Source organism: Papaver somniferum, chromosome 9, assembly GCF_003573695.1.
Source record: "Papaver somniferum cultivar HN1 chromosome 9, ASM357369v1, whole genome shotgun sequence".
Lineage (NCBI taxonomy): Eukaryota > Viridiplantae > Streptophyta > Magnoliopsida > Ranunculales > Papaveraceae > Papaver > Papaver somniferum.
The window spans coordinates 156,656,099-156,678,378 of NC_039366.1; the positions used below are offsets into that span (position 1 = coordinate 156,656,099).

The following is a 22,280-nucleotide window of genomic DNA, read 5'->3' on the forward strand; positions in this document are numbered from 1 at the left end:
CTGATGAGAATGGTCACCACTCCAGTTAGTTAATATGCCTGCCTGAGCCTGACCCTGCATTTATTCACATCCAGTCAACGTAGGTCCCCTCATCTCCCTCTCTTACACCAATGAGTTTATTTTTACTACTTACCAAAACCCCAAATTATCAATGTCATCACCACCAGCATCATCACACTTGTTCACAGTCAACCTAGGTGGCCCCACCATTACAAAATTTACACGGTTTAGATCGTATTCAGTGGGACCCACTTATCTATCGATCACACCAAAACAAAAGCCACCATTAAAATTAAATTCATTTCAGGAGAGGAAGAAATAAAAACCTCGGCTGTAATCGCAATAACACAATCAAAACCGTGTAATGCTTTTATTCACTCCCACTTTGTTTCATTTTCATTAGCTTCTTTATCTTTTTTTTTTTTCTCTAAAAAGATTTTTCACTCGTTGATTGATTCTGAACTAACTAGTAGCTAATAATATAGAGATTCATAAAAGATAGCTCTTTTACACTTTTTTATACACAAGTATATTTCTGTTTCTTCTTTTTCTTGAATGATTATTTAGAGAAAGTTAGATTCTTTCTGGTATACTTTTTAGAAATCCACTTTGTTTCTGAGCTTCAATTTTAGTTTCTGTAAGTTTTTTCTTTGGGGTTTTAAAGGAGCAGTGAACAGACAGAACAACTCAGTTCTTCATACCCAAGGTAAATTATTGATCATTACTCCTGTTTTTTTTTTTTTCATTTAATTTAACTCTGTTAACGGTGGTAGTGATGAAAATAATTCAAATGGGTGCTTCAAAAATAAATAAATAATTCAAATGGGTATATATTTGCTTAAGCAGAGTTTTCTATATTTTGTAACAGGAAGACGGACATTGATTTAAGTTGCAAGAATTTGTCAGAACAGAAAGAGAGAAGAAGGAAACAAAACCCAAGGCTATTCACGTGTTTGGTTATGGAATTTCATGGAAGTACAAGTACTGATTTTGGTCTAAGGAAATAGAATTTTATAGCAGAGAGAGACCAAAGAGTTTTCTGTTTTTTTTATCAATGGAGGAAACTATGAAAGAAGAACCAATTATTAAGAAGATGAAGAAACAATTAACAGGGAAACGTGATGATACACCTTTACATTCAGCAGTAAGATGTGGAAATTTAGATGAGATTAACGAAATTTTAAGTAAAACAGAAGGTGATGAATTGAGAGAATTATTATGTAAACAAAATCAATCCGGTGAAACAGCTCTTTATGTTGCAGCTGAATATGGTGATGTTGCTCTTGTTGAAGAAATGATCAAGTATTACGATTTTAACTCAGCTGGACTTAAAGCTAGAAATGGTTATGATGCTTTTCATATTGCTGCTAAACAAGGAGATTTAGGTATTACGATTTTAACTCAGCTGGACTTAAAGCTAGAAATGGTTATGATGCTTTTCATATTGCTGCTAAACAAGGAGATTTAGGTATCTCTGCAATTTGCAATTTCATATTGCTGCTTTTCATACTTATTATTCTTATTATTCTTATTATTATTATTATTATTATTATTATTAGGATGCACAAGAGCTTTGATCTACTTTCTCTAAAACTCTGCAGTATGTGATTTGCAGAGATAATCAAGGTGTTATGGAAAGCACACCCAACACTATCAATGACAGTAGATGCATCAAACACAACAGCTTTACATACAGCAGCAACACAAGGACATCTTTCAGTAGTGAATTTTCTGTTAGAAGTAGATGGAGATTTAGCTAAAATCACGAAAAACAATAAGAAAACTGCCTTACACTCGGCTGCAAGGAATGGGCATTTAGAGGTTTTGAAGTCATTAGTAAGTGAAGAACCTGGGATTGTAACATTGAATGATAAGAAAGGGCAAACTGCACTCCATATGGCAGTTAAAGGACAGAAGAACGTTGAAATTGTTGAAGAATTGATTAAAGCTAATCCTTGTCTGATTAATATGGTTGATGGTAAAGGAAACACATCTTTACATGTAGCCACCCGGAAAGGTGGAGCTCAGGTAATTTGAATCTCATATACTACTGTATAATGATTACCATTTTCATTTTTAGGGAGTGAGATTGTGTATAATTGCTTGTTGGTTTTGAATTTTAGTTTGTAATTTCATCGTACTAGTTAGATTGAAAATGACTTGATTCAACCATAAGAAATATACAAATAGGATCAAACTGGAAATGGTTTTTCAAACTCGTTAATATGTTTTGTTATTGGCCTGTTATAAATAATAAAACTTTACATGGGAGTTTGTTATGAATAAACCCTTGCTTAGATTGTTAACCCTTGTCTACTGTTTTCTGCAGATTGTAAAGATGCTACTAGAGCAAGAGGAAACTGATAAGAAAGCAGTTAACAGAGTAGGAGAAACAGCTCGTGACACTGCCGAGAAAAGTGGTAACACAGAAATCAGTGGTATCCTACAAGAATATGGCGTCTTAAGAGCTAAAGACATTATCAATCCACCACAAAAAAGTGCAGCTCGAGAGCTGAAGCAAACCGTTAGCGACATAAAGCACGACGTCCATTACCAACTTGAACACACTAAGAAGACCAGAAAACGTGTGCAAGGGATTCGTAAGCAAATAAACAAAATGCATATAGAAGGCCTAAACAATGCAATCAACTCCACAACAGTGGTTGCTGTGCTTATCGCTACTGTGGCCTTTGCAGCCATCTTCCAAATCCCTGGCCAGTTTGAGGATGATCCGGACAACCTTCCTAAGGGACACTACACCGGCCAAGCAAGAATCGCTTCAAAGGCGCCGTTTTTGGTTTTCTTTATTTTCGACTCATTTGCTCTCTTTATATCCCTGGCGGTCGTGGTGGTGCAGACTTCTGTCGTTGTTATTGAGAGAGAAGCCAAGAAAAAGATGATGGCAATCATCAATAAACTAATGTGGTTAGCCTGCATACTGATCTCAATTGCATTTTTAGCGCTAGCGTTCATTGTAGTGGGGAAAAGAGAGAGGTGGTTAGCTATTGGAGTGACAGTCATAGGATCAATAATCATGGTAACAACACTAGGTATAATGTGCTATCTGGTGATGAGGCATCGGCGTGAAGCATCCAATCGTAGAAGCATGAGAAGGTCATCTTTAGGAAGTAGATCTCTGTCATGGTCCTTGTCAGCATCTGATGAAGATGTTAACGAGATGAAGACCATATATGCAATCTGAGTTTTTTTTTTTGTAATAGATGGCGATACAAATGCTCTTCCTCCTATATATATATATATATATATATATTTATTTTTTTTCTTGTACGTAGATGTAAATGTAATTGTAATGTCACCTATCCATTTTTGATAACCTCGATGTCCAGACTAGACCTGACCAGTCCATAGCGTCTTTAAGGAGGCTGCAGCCGCTTAAATGTCTCCTAGTTAAAAGTCATTCTTTTCCTTGCCAAGTTTTAAGAGTTCTTCTTGGTTCTGTAGTGTATCCTTTTATGTTGGAAAAGCCAATGACTGAATCAGAAATGTAAGCATCAAAAAAATGAGTTGTTATTCTGCAGTAAGATCAAGTAGGAATTTTGAAGTTATGGTCTTCATCTCGTTATAACTGGACCTGATTTTTTGATGTTTTAACAAGTCAAGTCATGCCCTGAAGTTATAATCTTATCTTTTTTTTTAATCTCATAATCAACCAAAAAAGTCAGGACCACTGTAACAAAAGGCAGCAAGTTAAGAAGGAGAAAATTAACAAAGAGCTTGACAGAGAAAGAGAGAATCTTGTGCTTGAAAAACCCAGGGCAGTATAAGTACAAGTCTAAGTAAGGAAGTGTCATTAGCAAGTTTTATTTAAGAAATTTTTGGTAGGTAATGTACAAATTTCCACACAAACTGACATCAAAAGATGCGGTTTAAGAGCGCAAGACTATTGTAACTTAAAAAAGAAATACTAATAAATATCCAAAAAAACAAATATTATAAACTAACAACTGGAATCTTGCTACTAATCTACGGTATGCATGCAAGACAACTTGTTTGGCATCCCTGCGCCATGTTGTAGATGTCAGTAATACAACCAAGGCCATAAATTAGTCGCAACTTTGTCCTAATAGTCTCTCCTCCTGCTGATTAGTGTGATGTGATTCATTCTTCTGTTCTTTTACTCAACAAAGACGACTTTCAAGATTCTAACTAGCTGTAATCAAACAATTAAAGAAGCCGATTTCACTTACGGTCTTTCTTGATCAAAACAGCTACTGGTGATTGCTTACAGTGCGCAATGGCTCCTTGAACTGCACTTTCAATCTCTTCTGAGTTATCACTTTTACTTCTCCTCAACAGATGTAACTCAAAAAAGTCCTTGGAATTGGCATTTGAAAACAACGATGAAGGTGGACACTGTTTTATAACTCCGGAGAACGACTTCCTATGGTTATAATAGACAATATATTTCTGTTACCTTATTTATCTGGGAGAATATACGATATGCAATAAAGTCTCCCAGATTTTCCTGTAACTCTATTTATATGATTTTATGGAATAAGAATAACCAACGGATTGATTAACATCCGATATGGTATCACGAGGCCAAAAACGGTCCTCCTTCTTCTTCTTCTAAAAACACCAACAACACCAATAATCATCAATGGCAAACAATCGATCCTTACCGAGTAATAAAAACACCTTACATCCGGCTTTCGCCGTTTCCAACATCAAAGTTTTGATCCCTGTTACACTAGATATCAAACAAGACGAATACTCTTCATGGGTTCTCCTATTTCAACTTCATCTTCAAGCGCACAACCTCCTTTTTCTTATAGACAGTTCTTCCCCCACACCAGATCTTGACGATGCCACCATCCTACAGCTTGACGCCCTATGCCGTCAATGGATGTTCTCCACCATGACCAAAGATCTGATGCTGACTGTTCTCAAAACTGGAAAAACTGCGAAGGATTTGTGGGATCATCTCAAACGTCTCTTCCAAGACAACAAAGGAAACCGCGCTGCCAGCCTTGAAAGTAAGTTTGTCAATCTAAGATTTATTGACTGTAACAACGTTGATGATTATTGTGATAAGCTACAGGAACTCTCCAGTCGATTGAGTGACCTCGAGTTTCCAATGGATGAAAAACGACTAGTTATCCAGCTCGTCAATGGACTTCCGGAGGAATATAATACTGTTGCCTCCTTCATTCAACAATCAATGCCATCGTTTGACACTGCTCGATCTCAACTACGCACTGAAGAGATTCGCCGTGAACATCAATCTACATCAAATACTCATGCTGCCCTTGCTGCCGGAACACCGCACACCTCCCATCACTTCCTGTTGTTGCACAGCGTCATCAACAAAGGGATCGCACAGCGCCGTTGCTTCCAAATCCAACAGGCCCAGCGTTTCTCAACCGCAGCTCCCTACTGAATCGAACAGAAGCCCACTACTGCCCAACCCAGCAAGCCCATTTCCCCTTACCCACACTGGGCTTATCCGGCTACTCCCTGGAACGTTGCTGCACCTGGCCCATATCCGGCTACTCCCTACTGGGCTTCTCCCTGGAATGCTGCTTCACCTGCCAGCCGCGGACGAGGTCGCCAGAACCGTGGTAGAGGACGGGCGTGGTCGCCATCCTACTGCCGGCGATCACCGCAAGCCTACATTGCTCCGACCACAGACTACCTACAACCCAGATATCGCCGAAGCCTACAGCTCTATGAGCATTCGGACACCTGATGATGATTTCTATATGGACACCGGAGCAACCTCTCACATCACCTCGGATCCAGGTACATTACAAAAAGTTTTTAATTCTAGTAATGTTCGTTCTATCTTGGTGGGAAATGGCAATAGCATTCCGGTAACTGCTAGTGGCTCTAAGTACATAAATCTTCCAACTCACACCCTTCACCTCAACGACACCCTTGTCGTCCCTTCCATCATCAAAAACTTAATCTCTGTTCGAAAATTTACCACTGATAATCATGTGTCTGTTGAATTTGATCCTTATGGTTTTTCTGTGAAGGACTTGAGTTCGAGGAAGACTATTCTCCGATGTGATAGTTCTGGGGAGCTCTATCCCATCACCACCTCCGCCGTGCAATCCTCTTTTTCGCCACCACCTCACCAATATTCTCTTGCCGTATGCTCACCTACCGTTTGGCATAGTCGCCTCGGCCACCCTGGCAAAGCTGTCCTCGATACTTTACGCACAAAATCTTTTATTCAATGTAATAAGGATAATTCTCCAAATCTTTGTCACTCTTGTCAAATTAGCAAACATGTTCGTCTTCCCTTTTATGACTCTCAGTCTACTAGTATTGCTCCTTTTGATATTATTCATAGTGATTTATGGACGTCTCCGTTGAATATAGATACGGGATTTCGTTATTATCTTCTATTTCTGGATGATTTCACCAATTATTTATGGGTTTTTCCACTAAAATTAAAATCCCAAGTCTTCACCAAATTTTTGGAATTCCAATCTTTTGTTCAAACTCAATTCGAACGCCAAATTAAATCATTCCAATGCGACATGGGTCGCGAATTTGACAATTCCACTTTTCACTTTTCTAGTAAAAATGGCATGGTTTTTCGCTTCTCGTGTCCTCACACATCATCTCAAAATGGTAAGGCTGAACGCATGATTCGCCGAATCAATGATATCACTCGTACTCTAATGTCTCATGCCTCCGTTCCTCCCAAATATTGGGTTTATTCTCTCCTTATGGCTGTCTACCTCCACAACATTCTTCCTACTAGACTCCTCAATTTCCAATCCCCAATGTCCATCTTATATAGACGCCAACCCACATATACTCATCTTCGCATTTTTGGTTGTCTTTGCTACCCTAATCTCTCCTCCACCACACCACACAAACTTGCTCCTCGCTCCACTAGTGTGTTTTTCTTGGTTTTCCACCCAATCATCGTGGTTATCGTTGTCTTGACATTTCCACAAACAAAAATATTATTTCGAGACATGTCACGTTTGATGAGAACGTATTTCCCTTCTCTATTTCCTCTTGTCCAAGCTCTCCCATACTCACGACCCACAAACCCATCCTCTCTATTCATTCCTGATTCCTCCACCTATCCATCACCTGTGCATTCAAATTCCGTTGAGCCTGTACCACGCCCAGCTCCGCTCCACCTCCTGAACAAGGCCCATCTCCTTCGACCTTGTACACTCCTCCACACCGCAGGCTAGCTTATCCCTCTCAGCCCATTTCCACCCAGCCCACTTCCACTTCTACTCAGCCCACTTCTACTCAGCCCATTTCCACTCAACCCACTTCTCCTCTGCCACTTCTATACAGCCCATCTCCCTCGACAGCCCAACAACCTCACAAACTCAGCCCATCTCTGTGCCTGCCTCTTCCAGCCCACTTCACCAAGCCACACCTTCCTGCCCACAGCTTCGAGCGGCATCCCGTCCAACCACCAGGGCCTCCCGGGGCATCTTCCGTCCCATCCAAAAACTCAATCTTCATGTCCAATCCACAATTCCCATTTCCCCTCTTCCCCGTTCTCATCTTTATGCACTTAGGGACCCAAACTGGAATGCTGCCATGAAGAACGAATATAATGCTATGATTATGACCAACACTTGGGAGCTGGTTCCTCGCCCTAGTAACGCTCATATCATTCGGTCAATGTGGCTTTTCCGTCACAAGTTTCACGCTGACGGAACTTTGCAACGTTACAAGGCTCGACTAGTGGCCAATGGCAAATCTCAACAGGTTGGAGTTGATTGTTTTGAGACGTTTAGTCCGGTTGTTAAACCAGCGACTATACGCACTGTACTCAGTATCGCAACATCTCGTTCTTGGGGCATTCGTCAACTAGACGTCAAAAATGCCTTTCTTCACGGTGATCTGGCTGAAACAGTATATATGCATCAACCACCAGGTTTTGTTGATTCCGCTCATCCTGATTATGTTTGTCGCCTCCGTAGGTCTCTTTATGGCCTTAAACAAGCCCCTCGAGCATGGTTTCAAAGGTTTGCACAATTTATTACTGGTTGCGGTTTTCGTGGAAGTGTTTGTGATCCTCACTTTTTGTCTATCACTCTGGTTCGGACACTGCATACTTATTATTATATGTGGATGATATTGTCTTAACCGCTTCTAATGATGCACTTTTAGAGCGTTTCATTGGGTTGATGAAATGTGAATTTGCTATGACTGACCTTGGCGCGTTACATCAATTTCTGGGTATTACTGTGACTCGCTCAGATTCAGGATTATTTCTATCACAGTCCTCATATGCACAAGATATTATTGCTCGTGCATCAATGACGAACTGCAACCCAGTCACTACTCCTGTTGATACCCAACCGAAGCTCAGTACTACATCTGGCCCTCCACTCGAGGATCCGACTTTATACAGAAGCTTGGCAGGGGCTCTTCAATACCTGACGTTCACCCGCCCTGATATTTCATATGCCGTGCAACAGGTTTGTTTATTTATGCATGATCCCAGGGAGATACACATGCAAGCTATTAAGCGCATTCTCAGGTATCTTCAAGGCACTCTTGATCACGGCTTATTTCTCTCCGCTTCCCCTATCACGGGCTTGACTGCATACTCTGATGCTGACTGGGCGGGTTGCCCGGACTCTCGTCGGTCGACATCTGGCTACTGCATCTTTCTTGGAGACAACCTAATTTCTTGGTCGTCCAAACGACAAGCCACTGTATCTCGTTCTAGTGCGGAAGCCGAATACCGAGGAGTTGCCAATGCCGTTGCTGAAACTACTTGGTTACGCAACTTACTTCTCGAGCTCCACATCCCTCTACGTCGTGCCACAATTGTCTAATGTGATAACACTAGTGCTATTTACATGTCAGGGGATCCTGTCCAGCACCAACGCACTAAACATGTGGAGATTGATATTCATTTTGTACGAGAGCGTGTACGTATCGGTGAGATTCATGTTTTGCACGTTCCTTCTGACAGTCAATATGCAGACATCTTCACCAAGGGCCTTCCTCGAGTATTGTTTGTTCGTTTTCGTTCTAGTCTTAACGTGTGCTCCTCTCCCGTTATGACTAAGGGGGTGTAATAGACAATATATTTCTGTTACCTTATTTATCTGGGAGAATATACGATATGCAATAAAGTCTCCCAGATTTTCCTGTAACTCTATTTATATGATTTTATGGAATAAGAATAACCAACGGATTGATTAACATCCGATAGGTTATTCTCTACCACCACCACCAATACCTGCTTTCCCTGTCACTTTATACCTATCAATTTGACTTTTATTCTTTCCAACTTTTATGTACTTGTTCAAGCATTCTTTTCCTTTGGATGCAATCCCCTTTTTCCTATTTGTTTCAAAACAGGATTCATTAGAACATCCCGATTTACTAAACAGCGACTTGAAGTAAGCCCTGGAAGACTTCAACTTCATACCAAGTGAGGATTGTTTGATCAGTTTAAGCTTCTTAGACCAAGACTTTTTCGGATTTTCACCGATGACTTCATCAGTCGGGCATTCAAAAGTAATCATTCAACTCTTTACTGATAGTATAAGAATGTGTACAAGAGTCAAATGTGGTACTACTACTAGTAGTATTGCTGCCGGTGTAGTTTTCTGAGAAAGATTCGGCTTTGTTTTCATGTGAAGTAGTGGAGGTTTTAAGGAGCTTTTCAACCATTTGCAACCATGGAGGGATATGTAGAGGAAGGAGGTTCCCTTTGTAAAAGAGTTCATCAGCTGGTGAGATTAGTGTAGTTTCAAACTCTAGAGAAGTTGAAGGAGGCATTTGGAATTCAAAATCTCCACTAACTTGTTGAGGAGGAGAGCCAATAGAATAGCAAGAGAAAGTTGATGAACAACTTACTTCCATATCTATGTAGTCTTCTTCTGCATCTCCATTTTCCATTGCAGCAGACAGTGTTTTAGCCATTTTTTGTAATCAACAAGTGATCGACTGCTGTTGTTTTTCTTTTGTAATCATCTTAAAGTGAGTATGAATCCAATTGAATAACAAAAAATCTGTCCTTTAAGATTTGTATGCCTCCAAATAGAAAAATTTAGAAAAAACAGTGGAGATTTTCGAATGGGCCACCTCAAACCAATCAACAGAAACTGTCCTTTCCTTTGTACTTTGGCAAATTAGTAAGTGGCACCTGTTTCTGCTAAATCAAAACAAAAGAAGCATATACATAAAAAAGACACTTTTATATTGCTAGCAAAAAGGACTCAAATTCTATGAAACGTCAAGAAAAAAATCTCACTTCATAGTTTTACGGCCATCATTCAGCATCATCTTAGATATGTGATATGATAAGACACATGATCTATTCAATCTACTATGAGAAAGAAAAATGAATAAGATGCAGATAACACTGCACTGAACTTCTTTCAACATGCATAAAGTTGGAACTTGGTGTCATAGAAAGTTAGCTGCTTTTACCTAGTTTTTATGCTTTTCTGCCATTTTTTTGTAGGTAAAACAAGGTATGTATAACCAATCTAATTTCACTCAGCAACATTCTCCCAAGTAAAATACTAGTTTTGAAGTTTGAACCAAAACACAACCCATGTTGGAAAAACATTGTTTTCTGTAGTATAGAGGAGGGAGAGGTAAATACTTTTCCCTTGTGGTTTTAGTTTTCCTAGGTATGTGTCTTTTCTTGGGGGAACTGTATTATGTTTTAGGTATCATTCTTTGAGCAAGTCTTACGATGGAAGAACTCCGTCTTTTATCTTCCACGACACCTCAGTATTTGGAAGTGATCATGGAAGTTCAAGTTTAATGGTTTGACGGTGAAAAAATTCCAAAACGCCAAAAAAATAGCATTTTACATTACTGGAATATCGTTTTCTTTTTACAAAGAAAATAAAAAGTTCGAAATAGTCAAAAAAGGATACACACATGTAAAGAATAATACTTTTAAGTTTCGCCGTCGTGAAATTTCAGGAGTCTAAACTTCTCTACATGGACCCACTATTTCATCTAACCAATTAGTAACCACCAAGTTCATGTTTTACTATCTGAAACATATAAATAAAACAGAAAAATATTCCGTTCTCATCAAAATATACCGTGAACCTGATATCAGATGGACGTTTCCCAAGACACCTATTAGATTAGCGTTTTACGCGAAACACAATTGCGTTTTCTGACAAATAAAACACGATTCGGATTTGGGCCAGACGTTATTCGATTACCATTTCTTTTTTGGATTCCACGCTATCTTCCACGAAATTATGGAACATGTCTTCGAAAAAGTGTGAATGTCCCCAACTTGGAAGCCATTCGACTTGACATTCCACACTTTTTCAAGCTTGGAATAGCTTGCATTCCACCATAAGACTTGCTCTTATTGCCTAAAAATACTTCACATTCCATCGTGGTTGTTGGTACTCACCAACAAATAAAAGTCCTGCACCATCAAATAAAAATTTTGTGACATTTCATGGTGGTGCATGGACATTGAAAGTAAGGTGTATTTTGCTTTGTTTTATCCTATTGTTGATGGTGGATTTTTGACGAAGGTTAGATTCGTAGAATCACATCGGAAATCATGTATCTCTGATCAGCATCAGAAGCATAAGAAGTCCATGTCTTCATGTTCCGCAAGAGAAGTGAATTGCAGTTCAGTAACATCATGAAAGTAATAATATATGACGGTGATATTATGGTTTCTGAAGTAGACCTTTCAATATTCCATATATTTCATGGTTAAGCTGAAAGACTCAGCGTCTCTTTTGAATTCAGAATTCATCTATGGTGTTGAAGGCTTTCCCCAGAATAATATTCAGAACAAATATGATGAATGTTAACTTATATCCAAATCAATTGAATGCTCTTATACAGATTGCTTGCTAGCATATATCGACTAATTAATTGAACCTAGTGCAGTATTCATCGGTTGAATCCTTAGAAAAAATATACTAATTAAACTCTAATATTTACATACTTCAATTCATGGCTTTTGTCAGCTGAATTCCATGGACTAGTAATGGATATTCACCTTTCGGGCATAAGGGGAACTCCAGAATAAGCCCCGAGTAAAAAGCACGGGTGTATTTAATATTAATGCTCAAAGTAGCATCCGAAAATATGGAATAACAATTATATGGAAGTTGTATTGAAGTTGGAAAAGGAAGAGAGATAAAATAATAACTAAATAAAATAAAGGAAACCGCGGAGTGGGCCCATACGGTCGGCCTCCTTTTCGCTTTTATTATTATTATTATTTATTTATTAATAATAAAGGAGCGTCGAGAGGGGAATTTTATTAGCAAAAGCAAATGCGGTTTATTACACGTCGGTAGCAGGTAGCCTAACAACAAGATGGGCACCTATAGCTAGGGGTGTCAATGGAAGAATATCCTTCGGATATTTGGATATCCGTATCCGATAGGTTAAGCGCTATCGGATATTCGATATCCGATAATATCCTATAAGATATCAAAATCATATATCGATTCTGATAGGCTAAGTTATCGGATATCGGATATTTATCCGATAATATCCGATTTAGATAAAAAATGTTAAAAACCCTATAAAACATGTTTATAATTGAAATTTAACTTCAATTTCTCAAACATTTCATATCGGATATCAGATGTTTTTCCTTACTTTTCTATTCGACTCTAATATGGTTAGGGTAAATTACAGATAAGTCCTTTTTCTATCGGATATTAACAATTCAGATGGAGCCTAACTCGATTCTGATATATTAAGGAAGAAATATCCGATAGAATATCCGATCTGATATCCGATAAAACGGATAAAATCCTATAGGATCTCGAATACTCGGAAATTGATTCCGGATATCGAACAAATATTGACAAGCCTACCTACACCTTATTGAATCACGATACCAAGTCTATGAAAAAGAGAATTACAAAACTTGTAGTTAGCGTCACGACTAAGAAGACAGTTTCGTAATCTCTTCAAGAAAGAAACCATTTCTTCACCTAGTTCACCCAATGTAGAAAATGCTAGGACATTGAACCCATATCCATGAGCAGAGCACTTCTCCATATATTTATTGCGCTTCCAAGTGACAGCCATGAAAATAGTTCGTCCCGGAGTGAATTCACGAGTGCTGGCAGTAGTGAAGGGGGAAACACCTGTAACATCCATGCACACATCTTTCCCATCCTCCCAGTTGAGTACAAGTATTAGCATTATTTTACAAAAAGCCTAGTGAGACTTCGTTGCGATCACTCCAGCCTTGTAACACATATTTGCGAGAACATCTTTCACCATATCATGCCTAAATTTTTGCCCAACTTCTCCAGCACAGTGAACTGCATGGTCTCCAAAAGTGTCCATATTTCTTTTGCAGCAAGGGAACACACCATCTTCCCTGAAAAAAGGTATACCAAATCGGTACATGAGCACTGATCGGAAGTGTCTTGGACCAATAGATTGGTCGAGGCCTTGAATAGGGATAGCCTTGAGAAAGTCCATAGCATGAAGTATCCTTTTTTTTGTAATACTAATTATTATTATTTTAATATAAAATATAAAAATCAATACACGTCGGTAGAAGGTAGCTGAGCTACAATATGGGCCCCCACACCTTTTCGAATAACAATACATAGCCTATGAAAGAGAGAACCGCCGATCTTATGGTTGGCATCATAACTAGCTAATAAATTCCTTAAACTTTATAGAAAAGAAATAGTGTCGACTCCGAGTTCACCTAAGGTAGAGAAAGCCAAAACACCAAAACGGTACACGTGAGCCTGCCGCAGAAATAGCATGCCCTGGTATAAAACTGCGAGTTCTAACACTTGTGACGGGAGACGCACCTGTGACATCGAAGCACACATCCTTCCCATCTTCGCAATTATACACGAGAATATCAGCGGGTTTCAAATCATCTTCAGTATCCGACAAAAATCCCAAAGATACTTCTATTGTAATAGTCTTTATTATTATTATTGAGAATCAAAATTAATATTATTATTATTATTATTTTATTTTATTTTATTATGAAAAGGGGCCACGAAGGCTTTTATTAAGAAGAAGAAATAAACGGAAGTTTACAGAGATTTGGCAGGGAGACGCGCGACAAGTTGCGCCCCAATGCAAAGAAAAAAATTTACAACACATCACTAGGTACATCAATGGGTGGGAGTCGGGCAATAATCTGTGCACCTTCTCCTTTTTATTATTATTATTATTATTATTATTGAGAATCAAAATCAATATTACAAGAGATGGTGGGTAGCCTAGCAACAAGTTGGGCACCAACACCTTTTTGAATAACGATCCCCAGCCTATGAAAAAGAGAATTTCCTATCTTGAAGTTGGCATCATGTCCTGCCATGCAATTCCTTAATCTCTTCAGGAAAGTTAAGAAATCCGTACTAAGCTCACCAAAAGTAGAGAAAGCCAAAACACCGAACCCATACCCGAGAGAAGTGCAAACATCTAAGTATTTAGTGTTCTTGCGAGTAATTGCTGCAGAAATGGCATGACCTGATATGAAGTTGCGGGTTTTAGCACTAGTAAACGGAGAGACCCCAGTGACGTCAAGACAAACATCCTTCCCATCTACCCAATTATAAACCATGATATCCGCTGGCCGAAAATCCTTATTATTGATGACGCCCAAAGAAACTTCTTTTCTAGCCGCAACACCAGCTCTGTAACACATGTCTGCCAGAATATCTTTTCCAAAATCATGTCTGAATTTAAGCCCGACCTCGCTAGCACAATGGATAGCGTGATCGCCAAAGATATCCATGAGTTTGCCGCAATAGGTACATTTACTACCTTCCTCAAAAGGGGTATAACTAAACGATATTGTAAGACCGAGCTAAACTGCATGGAACCAACTGCCTGGTTAAGCCCAGAAATAGGTATTTCCTTAAGTAAATCCATAGCATGATCAGATCTATTACATTGCCAAACAGTAGCTTCACGTGCAGATAAAGAAAAGCGAGAAGGTACCTTTTCCCTGATAGCTCCAAAGTAGATAGCTGCCAATGACTTCATGTATTGGGAGGCGGCATCATTAATGTTGAAATCAGGAATGGGGATCCCACAAGCTTGTGTGAAGCTCTACAAAGTGTTATGGAAACCAGGGCATAAGTCGGTTGTTTCAGGCAGCCTCAAAATAGAATTCTGCAAATGCTGGGTCTGTGCCTGAGATGCAAGGTAACAGTACTGCATAGTATCTGTCATAGTAAGAATACCCAGACCACCATCTTTCATGGGGATAGTGGCTAGTCGTTGTTGGACTAAGCCAAAACCAGCCCCATCTCCGACTATAAGACGGTGAAGGTACTGCATAAGATAATCATCAAAGCGCGTGGCAACATTCTGAATCGCCTTTGGGCAAGTAGTGCGTAGGGCAATATATAACCTCGATACTCCAGTACACTTACGCAAAAACAAAATTTCACCCTGAGGATCGTGCAGATCTTGAATCTTGTCTATGAGCTGAGAGGTTTTGTCAACCCTGTTCAACACCACATTACTGCAGAAGTTCATATCTAGGCTGACTGGTCCACCAAGCAATTTGACACCATCTTTTGGCTTACCGATATTCGCAGGAATGGCAGTATCAGAATCCCTTCTCGGATCATAAGAATTTTATTATTATTATTGGATAAAGAGTATTATTACATTAACTAGTTGGAAGCCTAAAAAGCTAAGCTCCAACAACGTACTACTACATTTGTTAAACAGGTTGACGTGCTATCCCACCAGCGAGCCTCATGAGAAACCACGCCTGTAGTTGCATCTTTTCTGATGGCTACATCCAAGTAGATCTAAAGATTATAAAACTACTAACATTCAAGATTCAAAGATAAATAAGATGTAGAGAACATGGAAAGTAAAGATTGATACAAGCATATAACGTGGTTCGGCCATGAAGACCTACGTCCACGGGAAAGAAGATGTTTTTTTTATTGATTAAAGTCTTACCTTGAAAGAGCTACAAATATCACTTAGATTTCTCACTCTCTCATTATCTAAATCTCTCTCAAGAATTCTCTGTAGATAGACCATCTAAGATTACATGTCCATAAACTTCTACATGGACTGGTATTTATAGGCAAATTAGACTCGTGAAGGCCAGGTCTCGCCGAGATGGTGGAGTTATCGTACATCTTCTCATTACTTCGGACGAGCTCTATACTATCCCTCGTGATGGCCTTCCTGGTTCTCATTTCGAGTCATCTCGTCTTGTACGTCATCGTGTTGCTCTTCCTTAAGGAAACTCGTGCTGCATCATCCCTGGGGTTATAGTATAGATCGCCCGAGCCTTCTGATACGATATAGATTCATCCACGCCTTTTCTGATCCTTCATTAAATGCAGACCTTCTTTTTAGACTTGACCGTCTGAGTCGATTAAACCACTCCTTACACGCGTCATTCATGTAATGTTGTAGCAGGCGTCTTGATTCAGATGAAATCACCTTTTTAGAATATGATTCAATGCTCTTATCTCATCACCTTATCATGAGACCATCCCTTGAGATGTTGACACGTGGCCATTGGGTAATTTACCCTCACATTTTTCTCATTTTCTTTGCAACTTGCCAGGGGCATGATGGGAAGAAAACTTCGTAACCGTCCCGTCTTTATCGCCACGTCTGAGATTTTTTCCACGTCTGTACTTTTAGTGCGCTTTTACCTGTTGGACTTGAGGCGCCGGTTGGTTGTCCACATGTTTCTTATAAAATATTTTGGGGGAAGAGAATGATGTCTTTATTTTCTTTTTTTAGAGTTCAGAACTTTTTTATTCTTTCTCTCCTCTGTCTTTTGTTGTTCCTTCTTAACTTCTTGTCTCCTATAAAGAAGTTCATTATGTTTGGAAGAAATTTTCCATCTCAACCTTCAAGACGGTATGGTCATTTTTCTTTGTTTTTCTTTTTGTTTTCATCGGTGGTTTACGCCGTTATTTTGAACTGTGTAGTTCTTATGAGATCACCATGGTTACTTTTTCGATGCTTTCACTTGTTTTTTTTCATCAATGTAAGTTCTGATTCCTCTTCTGTTTATACTTTTTAGTGCTGTGAAGATATCGATGAGAACTCCCAGTACCAGTCGTTCTTCTTGTTAGAGCATTGCTCGGTCGAACTCGCATGCTATCTTAAGCATGTTTGTCAATATTAGTGATCAAAAATATAAGTATTGATTACTAGCCTATTAGATCTAAGGTCTTGGATTAGGATAGAAAGTGTAGTTGAGATCAAGACTCCATGACAATCATCATACAAGACGAATGACTACTCAAGGAACTGGTGGATCTTCATCGACTAAAAGGTATATGGAGACTTGAACTTATCTATCAATCAAAAGTCTATTTACTCTATCTCCTACTCTTGAGACAAAAGTCTTTTTGATATATAGACTTTCATTATACACATTTGCTATTTCGAGCCGAGTTTATCTCGCCTATCTATTTCTTGAAATGTGTGTTGGTAAGCTTTCGCTTTAGCCGAATTAATCTTTACCAAGTGACGAAAGTCATGTTATGTTTCAATCACTTTGAAAATTGCTCTGACGAAAAATGGTCTGTGAATAACGGCTATATAACGTTCTCTGAGAATATTTCAATGATTGAAATGAGAGTTTAGATTACATAACCATTGGTGGATATAAGCATTGTTGTGGAAACACATATATTCATAAGTCATATTCCTTGAACCAAAGTTTGCTAACTTTGTTGATCAAGTGAAGTTGGAAGTGGCGTGAGCCAAGTCCGCGAACTTGCGGAACTTCTCGGCCCAAGATTTTCTGCTGGAGTTTGTGTACTCCTTCCATGAGCTTAAGTCCGCGAACCCAGTCTGTGAACTTGAGCAGGTTATATCTAAAGTCAGTTGTTCTTGAACTAATGTTTAAATAAACTAAGGAATGCTTTTGCAAACCGTGGCTATAAAGTTCATGAACCGATTCGAGTGAATCAAACCGATTTTGCTTCAATTGTGTCTTGTGTAGTTACATAAGATTTCCTTTCAATTGAACAACTCTCTAACTAGTTCATTTGAGTCATTTGAACTAGTTATGATGAAAAAGAATAAGGTTGATATGAGAGTAATCATATGGCTAACCATTTGGTTGACTTGTTGAACCAACAAATGTTAATGTTTGGGTACGGTTCATAAACCTAAAATTGGAAATTTCATTTGTGTGTGACAAGCTAAGTTTTCGATCTAACGGTTGAGAAATATTAGCTTGAATCTAATTAGGTTTTCATCTAACGGTGAATATTGAATGCTTTGTTACTAAGCTAACATTGATTGCAAACCCTGATTTGAAAGTGTATATAAGGGAGAACTCTATCAACTGAGAAACCTAATCCCCACACATTCTGTGTGATACTAGTTGTTCTATGCTAGAGTCGATTCTCCTTTAACCTTTGGTTTCTTCTTCTAAACCAGGTTAACGAGTTAAAGACTTCATTGGGATTGTGAAACCATACCGATACTACTTTTATCGTAGTTGTGTGATCTGATCTTGCTGTTTCTATCGTACGAGTACAATTGTAATAATTGGCTTGAGATTTCTATCTCCGATAAGCAAGATAAAAAGTAATCACAAACAAACTTCGTCTCATCATTTGTGATTCTGCAATATCTTTTTTCACTGCGTCGATTAAGATTATTGTGACGTGATTTATAATACTGAGTTGTTCTTCGGGAATATAAGTCTGGTATTATTGATTGGTTCCCGTTCACCTTGATTTATCAAAAGACGGAACAAAACTCGTAGGTATATTCGTGGGAGACGGATTTATCTATTATCGCAGACTTTTCTGTGTGATACAGATTTGCTTATTAAAGTCTTCAACTTTGGGTCGTAGCAATTCTTAGTTGTGGGTGAGATCAGCTAAGGGAATCAAGTGTGCAGTATCCTGCTGGGATCAGAGGCGTAGGAGCATAACTGCACCTTGGATCAGTGTGAGATTGATTGGGTTCAACTACAGTCCAGACCGAAGTTAGTTTGGAGCAGGCTAGTGTCTGTAGCGGCTTAATATAGTGTGTGTTCAATCTGGACTAGGTCCCGGGGTTTTTCTGCATTTGCGGTTTCCTCGTTAACAAAATTCTGGTGTCTGTGTTATTTCTATTCCGCATTATATTTGTTTATATAATTGAAATAATACAGGTTGTGAGTTGTTCAATCAATTAGAATATCCGACCTTCTTTGGTTGTTGATTTAAACTGATTGACACTTGGATATTGGTCTTTGGTACCATCCAAGTTATCTCTCTTTGATAAAGACTGGCAGATTTCTATTTGCTTGAGTAAAGATCAAATCGAGAGATTAAGATATAAACTCTTTGAGATACTTTCAATCCAGATTGAGTCTGACTGTCTAGTTGATTCTCTATAAAGTATATTGGAGTTTGTTCATACAGATTGCTAAGCGAAATATTGGGTGTGGTTGTTAGACCCCCGCTTTTTCAATTGGTATCAGAGTAGGAAACACGTTTAAGACCATATAAGTCTGTGTTTGTAGCGATCTGACTCTATGGACAGAGGTGCTATCTCAATTAACGTACCGCCAATCTTCGATGGCTCAAATTACTTATGGTGGAAAATTACTATGCGAGCTTTTCTTCAAGCGTGTGATTCTCAATCATGGGTATATGTTGTTAATGGCTATGATCCTCCCGTTGTGGCAGTTGGAGATGTAAACGTTCCCAAGAATATTGGTGAATACACCCCTGCCGAGATACATGCTGCAAAGCAAAATTCCGAGGTTTGAATGCGACGATACATGCCATTACCCCAAATCTTTAGCACCATGTGTCTAATTGCACTAAGTCGCAAGAATCTTGGGAAATCTTAGAAACCGTATTCGAAGGTAATACCAGTGAAAAGGAAGCTAGGCTTCAAAACCTTAATTCCGATTGGGAAAACCTTCGTATGACAGATGAAGAAACATTTGATGAGTTTAATCACAAAGTGTCTGAAATTGTTAATGCATCATTTTCATTGGGTAAGACTATTCCTAAAAAGGACATTGTGATGAAAATTCTCAGATGGATGCCATCTAGATACGATCGTAAGAAGCATGCCATCGTTGAGGGAAATAACCTTAATAATCTCTCCATAAATACGCTGGTTGGAAAGCTTAAGATCTTTGATCACGAACATTCATCCAAATCTAAGGATGTTGCGTTCAAAGCACTAAAGGACACTAAATTACTTGATAAAAGTAAAAAAAGTGTATATCTCTGAAGATGATCACTCTGAGACAGACTCATCAGATGAAGATCTTGACAAGTCAGTCTCGATGATCACAAGAAGTTTAGGGATCTTCTACTGAAGAGAAGTAAACGGTTCTCCGGAGATAAACCTAAGGCATCAGTCAAACCTCATAATCATGTTCCTCTTAAAAATAGGGATATTGATGAAACTGATGACGAGGATATGACTCAGTGCTTTAAGTGTAAGGGATTTTGTCATTTTGCAAACGAGTGTCCAAATCGTAGAAAATACACTGGGAACAGGTTTTGCTGCAACTCTTGATGAAATGTCTGACAACTATGATTCTAATGAAGACGAGAAATCAAGTGTTGCACTTCTTGGTGAAAATATTGATTTTGATAATTGTATCAATACATACATCAATCTTGATATTCTTTAAGAAGAAAATCCAACTAATCTGGAAGAAAAAGTTGACCCATTCTTTGGAAACTCTGTCTGTAATGTTTCAGGTTCCACTATGTGCTTAGATGCTTGCACATCTCAGATGCCTGAATATTATCCTAGATTGACATGTTCATATTGTTCTCTCAAGGGTCATGAGCTTTCAAAGTGTTACAAGTATAAACACCAAGAGACACGTCAACAAACTTCAACGAAGAGCAAATCATTTAGCAAGGGAGCTTAAACTTTCTCAGAAGACCGCTGAGGTATGTAGTATTTTATCTTCGTCTAAGATATTAGTTTCCAAGGATAAACCAAGACCATTAGAGAAGAAAGTATGGTCAAGTCGTTTTGATAGACAGAATTCTGTGGATTCCTCTCAAGAGGAAAATGGTGGACAAATTGTTGTTCACCACAACTCAACTTAATTGTGTTGTCGTTGGAAAAATCTTGTCTCATGTGCCTGATCAAAAGAGACAATGATTTTGTATTACTCAGGCTTTAGGAAAAGTTTTTTTTCCCCTTCTTTTCTTAGTTTTTCTTCTTTCTGTTTATCAAAAACAAAATAAAGGGTATTATCGACATCTCTACTCTTCATAGGGTCAAGAGTCGATCGTGTACGAACCTAGTTAAAGGTTTCAAAACCCTACATTCCTGTTTTCCTTCACTGTGACTTCTTTTTATCTCAAGACTACTTGTTAAGCAATTTGTGATTTCCTCTCACAAACCCATACGTATGGATACTCCAAGCATGATGTCTTCTGATGGAAAAGATGTTAATATGATTTTTAAGCCATCAATCATGAAGGAAAAAGAAAAATCTCCGTTAGCTCCGACATTGAAAAGAAAAAGAAGGAATGTGAGGAAGGCAAGAGACGTTCCTTCAAATTCTCAGAAGTTTTCTGATGTTTTTGAAGTGTTGAAGGAGATGCGAAAGGATATTCAACAAATAAAGGCTTTTGTGTATAAACTCATGAGATTCAGAAGGCCCTGGTTCGACAACATCTGCCAAGAAGGTTTATTGATATAAACTCCTACCTTAATGAACCTTATGTTCCAATGGTCATTTTGCAAACGAGTGTCCAAATCGTAGAAAATACACCGGGAACAAAGGTTTTGCTGCAACTCTTGATGAAATGTCTGAAAAATATGATTCTAATGAAGACGAGAAATCAAGTGTTGCACTTCTTGGTGAAAATATTGATTTTGATAATTGTAGCAATACATACATCAATCTTGATATTCTTTAAGAAGAAAATCCAACTAATCTGGAAGAAAAAGTTGACCCATTCTTTGGAAACTCTGTCTGTAATGTTTCAGGTTCCACTATGTGCTTAGATGCTTGCACATCTCAGATGCCTGAATATTATCCTAGATTGACATGTTCATATTGTTCTCTCAAGGGTCATGAGCTTTCAAAGTGTTACAAGTATAAACACCAAGAGACACGTCAACAAACTTCAACGAAGAGCAAATCATTTAGCAAGGGAGCTTAAACTTTCTCAGAAGACCGCTGAGGTATGTAGTATTTTATCTTCGTCTAAGATATTAGTTTCCAAGGATAAACCAAGACCATTAGAGAAGAAAGTATGGTCAAGTCGTTTTGATAGACAGAAGTCTGTGGATTCCTCTCAAGAGGAAAATGGTGGACAAATTGTTGTTCACCACAACTCAACTTAATTGTGTTGTCGTTGGAAAAATCTTGTCTCATG

General features: G+C 38.6%; 2 protein-coding genes and 1 pseudogene across 3 annotated transcripts; 2 read left to right on the forward strand and 1 right to left on the reverse strand.

Moving 5' to 3' along the window:
• Positions 1-355: 355 nt before the first annotated feature.
• On the forward strand, positions 356-3,334 carry LOC113310495 (ankyrin repeat-containing protein At5g02620-like). 2 transcript variants are annotated; one of them, XM_026559187.1, is made up of 5 exons: positions 356-706; positions 869-1,302; positions 1,386-1,468; positions 1,616-2,028; positions 2,330-3,334. In XM_026559187.1, exons 2-5 carry the CDS (start codon positions 1,055-1,057, stop codon positions 3,200-3,202), a joined length of 1,617 nt encoding a protein of 538 aa, XP_026414972.1. In that variant the 5' UTR covers positions 356-706; positions 869-1,054; the 3' UTR covers positions 3,203-3,334. The 2 variants fall into 2 exon arrangements, with proteins under 2 accessions (XP_026414972.1, XP_026414971.1); XM_026559186.1 differs by lacking the exon at positions 1,386-1,468 and having other exon boundaries at positions 360-706; positions 869-1,385.
• Positions 3,335-4,621: 1,287 nt separating this feature from the next.
• On the forward strand, positions 4,622-5,401 carry LOC113312761. The gene has a single exon (XM_026561497.1). The coding sequence runs from the start codon at positions 4,622-4,624 to the stop codon at positions 5,399-5,401; it is 780 nt and encodes a 259-aa protein (XP_026417282.1).
• Positions 5,402-9,179: 3,778 nt separating this feature from the next.
• Positions 9,180-9,874, reverse strand: LOC113312763 (annotated as a pseudogene).
• Between the last annotated feature and the right edge of the window lie 12,406 nt (positions 9,875-22,280).